This window comes from Coptis chinensis, chromosome 3 (assembly GCF_015680905.1).
Source record: "Coptis chinensis isolate HL-2020 chromosome 3, ASM1568090v1, whole genome shotgun sequence".
Taxonomy (NCBI): domain Eukaryota; kingdom Viridiplantae; phylum Streptophyta; class Magnoliopsida; order Ranunculales; family Ranunculaceae; genus Coptis; species Coptis chinensis.
Genome location: NC_141458.1, coordinates 10536689 through 10545074, shown reverse-complemented (window position 1 = coordinate 10545074; position 8386 = coordinate 10536689). Strand labels below are relative to the sequence as shown.

Below are 8386 nucleotides of genomic sequence, written 5' to 3'. Positions count from 1 at the left end.
TCTTGTTTAAGCTCTCGATCATGCTAACCTCTCCATCTATAGACGATTCCGAATCGCTTTATTATTTTAAAACATTTACCTCCAATGTAAAGATGGCCAAAAAGATAAGGACATCTTACCATCGCAATTTATAAGCGCATTGGTATTGCCAAGGGGGCCCCTAAGATGATCGGTACAGAGTCGTTAGCTTAATTTCTCAGATCGAATAACAAAATCCGCAGGATAGTAGAAATCATGAACCTTAACAAGCACGCTTTTCACTACACCCTTAGGATATTTTATAGATTGCCCCGCTAATTCAACGCTTATTCTTGTAGGTTGCGATTTCCTCGTAGATCTATTTTGTTTATACAAATAATCATTAATGTAAGACAAGTTTTTGCCGACCGATACTATCACACTTCACCCGGCTATTGGTACGGCTCACGTGCTTCTTAGCCTCCAATTTTGTAACGCCGAGGACCTATATTTCTAGGATCGACTAAAGCGAGAACGCTTCTGAAAGCGGCATACCGAGCTTCACAGCTACTTAGCCTCTCCAATTCTTGTAACGCCGAGGACCTATATTTCTAGGATCGACTAAAGCGAAACGCCTCACCGAAAGCGTAATGTACTCCTCGAGCTCACGCTACTTAGCCTCTCCAATTCTTTGTAACGCCGAGGACCTATATTTCTAGGATCGACTAAAGCGGCAGAACGCCTCGGCCGAAGCGCATACCGTGAGCTCACACAGCTACTTAGCCTCTCCATTTTGTAACGCCGAGGACCTATATTTCTAGGATCGATAAAAGCGAGAACGCCTCACGAAAGCGCATACAAATCAGAGCTCACAGTTACTTAGCCTCTCCCAATTTTGTTACGCCGAGGACCTATCTTTCTAGGATCGACTACACGAACGAACCGCGAGCAATACGCCTCCGAGCTCATCGGGTTACATAGCCTTTGCAAGTCTTGTTACGCCGCCCCTACATTTTAGGATCGACCACACGAGAACGCCTCATCGCCTTAACGCTTCCTCCGGCGCCACGTGCACCGTGAATCCATCCATCCCTCCGCCACATCAACGACCTATATTTCTAGGGTTGATTACTTAACAGACGATATTTATAAGATCAAGATGCTAGTTACACACAAATACACAAGAAGCATGCATACACATCTAAAACAACGCTATATGACAAAATCGCCATCATTAACTACGCCCACCGACCGCCGATTACCCAGAAATCCAGATCGATGCTCATTACAAAAATTCACCAAGTCTTGAACCGCCACTTTCGTGGAAACCAAATCCGAACAAAAAGTATAACCGCCGTGCAAGCCTGAAAAACACGTTTCTATTGTTTGCTCCCCAGATAAGAGAGAGGAATGTAGACTATATTCACAACTTACGGTTGACAGAGTCAGATGATGATCACCTTATCAATTTTCAGTAATGACATGCTTGTCTTCCGGGGCTGCGCTAGTCGAAGCAGTATGTCGAGCTGACCTCAGCGTGTCATACTTTTCGTCCAGAGCGGCATAGGCGTCATACAGCTTCAAGATAATCGCCGCTTCGCTTCGGCCACCTTCCTCGACATTTCTTCGCATAAGCCGCCACAACCGCCAGCCTCTTCCAGCACCACATCCGACACCAAGATAAATAAGTTCTCCGCCAGAAGCATCACGTTCTGGTACTTGGTGGACATATCATCCAGTTTCTTCTTGTCCACCCCCACGCAGCCCAGATCAACCCCCAAATTTCCACGCATAGGTTACCACTAGTCTCGAACGCCGCACAAAGATCTTTCACCTTATCATACCCCCTGCGAGAAACTGCATGAACATAGTTAGAACACCGGACTCCCCGAAGTCGGGTACAAATGTACTTTGCTATCAAGAACTCACCAAACAAGCGGCCATATCCATCGTCCCCATGAGTGTCCCCATGTCCTCGCCCTCAACTTCGCTTTATCTCCATCCAAACATAATCCTCTTCAACGGCCGTCGCCATGGGGCCGAAAGTGAAAGCTACAACCGGAAGCGTTTCACCATCCGCTTCTTCCCCGCCTTTCCTGTGTAGTAGAATTCGCCCCACATCCTCTACATGGTGGGGCCGAACTCACCAGAATCGGCGACCTCGCCCAACTCGTTGTCTCAACCGCAATGACCCAAAGAGTTTCACCCACTCACCGGGGGCGCTGAATACAATGCTGCCACCAGAGGCGACTATCTCTCCTCGGTCGCTTTATTACCGCTTCGCTTCTCCTCTCGCGAACCTTTCTCTTCCCCGATGCGCCATATGAACATGAGGCTCAAACTCCATCTCCTCCATTGATAGTGGCGACGCCTCTCTCTCACAAACGCATCTTATCTAGCCATATTACCCTAGCGTTAAAAGTTACCACAAAGAAAGTTAACGCTTTATTCTAGGTATTTCTCAAACTCAATAACACACGTAGAAGAAGCCATACCGGATGAACAAGCGCGCATGTAAAAGTGCAAAGGCAAGAGCGAGCAAAGATGAGGAAGAAAAGCTTAGGCAAAACAATGATGACGTAACCTCTTGATGATATGTGAGAAGCGGTTTATATTCCTTAGGAAACGCCTTTTCCTAAGTGCCTCATTATCACCTTTGAGACGCCAAACGCCATCCCGCCGCCATCATTATGTCCCATGAGCCGCTCATCTCCCTACACGCACGCGACGCGAACGGAACAACGCAGTTGGCGGCGATCAATACGTGAGTAATTCACCTACATCTCGAGCCGACTCCAGCGATCTGATGCCTAATGCCGCTAGCCGCGACTTCGATCTAAAGCACTCCAACAACAAGACGCCCCTCATTTTACCAATCATAAGTAAGGAGGTCGCCACCACAATGGGCCTACCACGCCTCCATCCTAAGTTGCATCATCCTACATAACTATGAGTGAGCAACCGACTCGCATATACACACACAACACAACTATCTATCATCGCATGTAAACAAAGGAAGATCCGTGTAATAAATAATTATCATATGTTCAATGTTGAGCCGAAGCCTTTGAGATTACTCAGAAATCCAACCCGCCCCACACGAAGTTCGTCACATTCGCTAACCCTAATCAGGTGAGACACCCACTTGTTCAGATTACAAGATACAAACATAAAAGGCGAATCGCCTGTGTTACCCCTCAGAAACCAGTTCTATTGTATCACAAAGATATAAGTTTATAAAAAGGCAAAGAACAAATTTTACAACTCGTCATCTCCAAACCACATTAACTACTCCTCCACGCCAAACGCTTTCATCGACCTCAAGATCTCCCCGCCCACAATGATCGATATGCCATCCAACTCTAAGCTCATCACCGTGATCGTGCAACAGCTTATTTCGCCATCGCTTCTGCACGCCACGTAAGAGGCAATCGCCCCACCGCACCCCTTGAACCTCCTCCACCGAGGGACGGACGCATAATGGGCGTGTTCCTCCTTCAAGCCATTGTAGTCACCTCCGGGCCAACGGTTCAAGGCCCAGCCGGTCATAGGCCCTCGATTAGCGCCCCGAGCAACCTTCTTTGCAGTTACAAGGCATAATCGCTCAAATTTCTCCAATCTCCACGGTAATGCTTTCGCACATTATCTTCAGCTCCTTCTAGCTTTTGCCTCAGCTCTTCCGGGCTCAGATCTTTCAACATCTTGGCTTGATTCAACGCTTCATGAGCTCTTCTTCAAATCTTCCAGCTCTCGCTCCATCCGCGAGGCGTCCCCGACATTTTTCAGCTCCTCACCCAATTTTCAAAGACTATTTCCCTATCCGATTCTCAAGAACCGGGCGATCTCTTTCAACTTCTGGAATCCACTCACCACCGCACATACATATGGTTAGCACAACAACAATTTGCATAAGCAAGCAAGTACCTCCCTCGGATGTAGTTATAGACATACCAAGCATTGCGCATTTCCATTCGCCTCAAGTTGTCGGGCCTAACCCTTCTCATCTAGCTCTGCGGTTGCCATCCGTAGCTATTTGTTCTAGCAAACAACCCGCTTATCTTATCGATCCTCAAATGCCAGCCGCTTCCGCTTCACAAATATAGCGCCCCCATTCTCGCCCGTGATAGACAAAATGTCCTTCCAGATCGTCCGCAGCGCCACCGCTTCCAGCCGCCTTACGTGGAGCTTTGCCGCTTTCACCGGATCGATCGCGGCCCCGCCGAGGCGACTGGACCCCACTCCAAAAGTGGCCAAGTCCATGACTCCTTTCGTCGGGCCCCACTACGGGCGAGATACCGGGCCCCACCGCACACCATCGATCCGCCCCGCTAGCACCATCTTCACGAGCATGTCAAGTTACTTTCGCAGGCCCAAATAACTCCCGCCAGACATCGCGTGGCCTCTCTCCCGACCTGGCCCCTAGCACGAAAGCAAATGAAAACCATCGGCTCCAACTCTACAGAGCCTCGATCGAACCCCATTCAGCCGATCCGCCTGATCCTCCAAACTCTGCGGTTCCCCTAACAACAGCCTTTATCCCCTCAGCACCCGCCGCCTCCTCCTCGTTTATCGATCACTTGCACGCTTCTCCATCACCCCTCGCCTGCTCGACTTACTTAGAGCCCGCTCCTTTGCACCTTCCTCTTCTCCCCGGATCGCAGCCCTCCCTTTTTCCTCAAAGAAATGAGCAACCTCGGCAACTTCCCTGGCTTTTTTTTTCAAGACGAGTCACCGAGCGAATCTTTCTATCTCCCCACGATCCGGTTCGCCGCTTCACGTAACTCTCAAGCAGCCAAAGCAAGACAAAGACCTGTTAGAGCGGCTATCAAACGCTCAAAAAATAACAAATGTAAAAGTGTTCCTACCCACCGATATGTTATAAATCCTAGTTCGCAGATACACCCGCCACACACAAGAATTGCCAACTAGCAACAACGGTCTCTTTAGTCCAGGCCTCATTGCTTACTCCATCGATCGGCGGCACGCTAACGCCGCCATGGTTTGCAAGCTAAAGTTCATGTTCCCCGATCGACGATCACATAGTGCTCCACTATATCCGATAATCCTATGTCATATTCCCCACTCGCTCAAAGAGGTCGAACACCTTAAATAATCGCCAGTTACCCAACCGACAGGGAGATTTCCAACAAAGCGCCAGAAGTCGATACCGCTTTCGAGAACGGTATGTGCATCAAGGCCTCACCGCCCCTCCCTCAGATTATAACTCCACCGCTCGGGCGGGTTATACTCCTCACTACTTAACATTTTCACTCGGTGCCGTGGCTCAGATATCTCCGTGTCGTGGACATTAATCCCATATGCCGCCCCTCGGGGAAAGAGTTAGCAAAGACGACGGTTCACACTTCTAGGGGCATTATCGCTGATGCCGACCTCTCCTCGACTGACGTCTTCGCCACGCTATCTCCTCGACCGAGATCGGACATTACCCCCGCCTATCCTATCTTCTTCTTCTAACTCAACCCCCACGCCGACACTTAACCGACTCTTCATCCTCGTGACTTTCCACAACTCAAAGATATATCTCTGACCTCCTCCGAAAGTATCATCGAATCGACATTCTAACAACCCCTTTTCTATCAAATATTCAGTTCTAAACCCTATAGCCTTACAATAACCTACTTACTTAAAATAACGAGCCGGACAGAGAGGAAAGCAAATGGAAAGGGAAAGAAAAAATGTTAATGGGAGCACTCCCACCGAAAAACCCTAGTCTGGCGCTTTTATGGCGGATAAGAAAACACGGCAAACTTTTTCGTATTCCAAATCTAATTTTGTATAAACCGCCTGCTCAGCTTACCAAGGAGTAATCATTACAGCCTACGCTTATAGCCCGCACACGTTCCAAGGCAATCGCCCTTTCGCCAGCTCCGATAACGCCGGCGACACGCTTCGCCTAATCGCTACGATTCTCATTAACGCGCACGTAAGTTAAAACTACCTTTTCCCGCCAATTCACGCAGGCCACAACATTCAAAAGTGGCGCTTCTACCGCCGTTCATCCACTACTGCTCGCTCACGCCCACCACGCCGTCCGGACTTCTTTCTCTCAGCTAGCGTTCCTTACACCAACGCCCTAATCGGGGGGTTGTAGGGAGCCGATATCCTCATAGGGCATCGCACTCGCAGCGAGGAGCATAAGCTTAACCAAGATATCGACCTCCAAGACGGACTTCGAACAAATACTCTAGCGTATTACACACGCATGCGCGCAAAGATAGATGAATCCAAGGCGACTTCCAAGACCGACTGCGCGAAAGCAAAAGTAGGTGGTGCGAACGAAGATATCTCAAGCATTTAACACTTCGGCCAAATACGTAACGCTTCGGATAGAAACACGCCCCACCCGTAATGATTGCCAAAATCTTAGTGGTAATCTCAACACCGGAAATAGGGACTACCGTGATCTACCCCCAATCATAACATCCAATTCAACACTCATCCGCGATCTCCACCCTACATTTGTACAAAAGAATACACGGTCGTAAGGATCTCCTCTCAAAACTCTATAAATACCACCTACTTTTGGAACTACGACCATTCTTCTCTCCCCTTAAAAAGGAAAACGAGAAGATACGTGAGGCAGCTTCACCACAAATGTACCTCGGTCACATCCAAAATCCTAACCCTTCCCGTTCTTCCTAGTTGTAATTAGGAGAAGACCAAAACGCTCCTTTACACCTATCAACAGCAAAATGTATCCATGAATCATGATATACATTACCTTGTAATGGTACATTAGATACTTCATACTTGAAGAAACTCTAAAACCTCCGAATTAGTGTTGTTACGGTGTGTATATACAATGCGTATGTTAAAACAGCTGATGTATAATTTACGACTCTGAGATACAAGAGATCAAGAGAGATGGTGAACATACCAAACAAAGAGGGATTCTGTATAATATTGTTGAGCCAGTTGTAAAAATTGGAGTTGCAATATTTGAACCCTTTGAATATATGTTCTAAACTTGTAAGAACAGCTGACAGTGCATTATTATGGGCTAGACCAAGTGCACAAGCGTCTTGAAAGCAACCATCTTCGTTGTCCTTAGTGTTCAAGGCTCTAAGCGCTGGTAAACATCCTAAAGGGGGCAAACTAATAAAGCCAAATTTTCTACCTCCTTTCTCATATAGCACCTGCATAAACACAAGCTACACATTACGGACACCTTTATTCAATAAAAGAAATAAAATCAAAGACAGTACTGATCACCGACTTACTTGGATGGCATTCGTCAAGTTCCCAATTACCATCCCAACATATTCTTCAGGAAGATAGTTTTGTTGCATTACAGGATTGCCTAAATAACCGCCCATATAGTCGTTGCTTCCTATACTAAAGAAATAAACAGCTTCTGATATCAACTCATTTGTTTTCTCATCACCCAAATTTTCTCTCAATGTTTTCTGCACCTCTTCAAAGTTTTTAAGCTGCGTTTTAAGATCAATCACCTAAAAACATTGACAAAGTCCAAATACTCAAATAACGGACAAATTCTATAACAACGAAACTAGGCGCGTAATAAAAAATTAAAAAAAAAACTCTTACGACTCCTCGATTGGTCTCAGACAGAATACCAGCTCCCCCAGAAGCGAAGTTGGCTCCGTGCGTGAATTCAGCAGAAGGTAGTAAAAATGGGGGAATTATTGGTAGATTTGCATATTCAGCTGCATCATGAATCAGTTACTAATTACAACTTCAGTTCAATAAATAAAAAAACTAGCTAGCCTACGAGATAGTCATGGAAATATGAAACTTGTTAGTACCAATATAATCTACAACAACACGACCATCAGAGAAGCGTCCAGTTGGTTCCTGGAAGAAACCATTTTGCCCATATGGTTCATAATTTGCGCCGATTTTCTGAATGGTGTTGATGTAATTGTTGTTGCCAGGATCAACGGAAGAGTCGCCAAAGATGAAGAATGCACTACTACTAGTAATTTTGTTGAGTGGACTTGCAGTGTTACATGTTAAATTAAATGACAAGAGAATGAGAAGAGTAATGAGGAAATCAAAATGGTGTATCAACATTTTCGTTAGTACTAGCTAGCAGTTAGTCAATTGCCTATCTTTTGTTGTGCACTTCCGTGGTTTTTATTGGCGATTCTTTCGACGTGATCTATGTATAAAAATAATTGGAGTTATAAAAAATTTGAATACTAGATTGAAACTGATATAATATTTTGGAAGTACCCAAATGGAAATATATGTACGATTTATATGCTTCTTGCAGGTCACTGGGTGACTGGGTCACTACATTTTTTTTTTTTTTTTTTTTTTTATAAATTAAGCTGGGGTTAAGGCAGACCCCCACATGTTATTATTGCAAAAGGTTAAACCTTACAAGCCTCTCTCTAAGAGTTAGATCATTAAAAAGAGGAACACAACCACACTCCTAACATAC

At 46.0% G+C, this 8386-nt stretch overlaps 1 protein-coding gene across 1 annotated transcript; it reads right to left on the bottom strand.

The window, feature by feature from the left end:
* Positions 1-6729: 6729 nt before the first annotated feature.
* LOC147507859 (GDSL esterase/lipase 5-like) lies at positions 6730-8067 on the bottom strand. Its single transcript, XM_086599084.1, has 4 exons — positions 7746-8067; positions 7528-7646; positions 7200-7430; positions 6730-7115 (listed from the first exon to the last, which is right to left on the bottom strand). The coding sequence occupies exons 1-4, from the start codon at positions 8011-8013 to the stop codon at positions 6741-6743; spliced, it is 993 nt and encodes a 330-aa protein (XP_086455210.1). The 5' UTR covers positions 8014-8067; the 3' UTR covers positions 6730-6740.
* Between the last annotated feature and the right edge of the window lie 319 nt (positions 8068-8386).

Coding starts and splice junctions, on each gene's coding strand:
- LOC147507859 (XM_086599084.1), bottom strand. CDS start 8,013: ATGTTGATACACCATTTTGATTTCCTCATTACTCTTCTCATTCTCTTG. Junction 7,647..7,745: donor TGTTGTTGTAGATTATATTG/GTACTAACAAGT, acceptor TTCATGATGCAG/CTGAATATGCAAATCTACCA. Junction 7,116..7,199: donor ACTTGACGAATGCCATCCAA/GTAAGTCGGTGA, acceptor GTGTTTATGCAG/GTGCTATATGAGAAAGGAGG.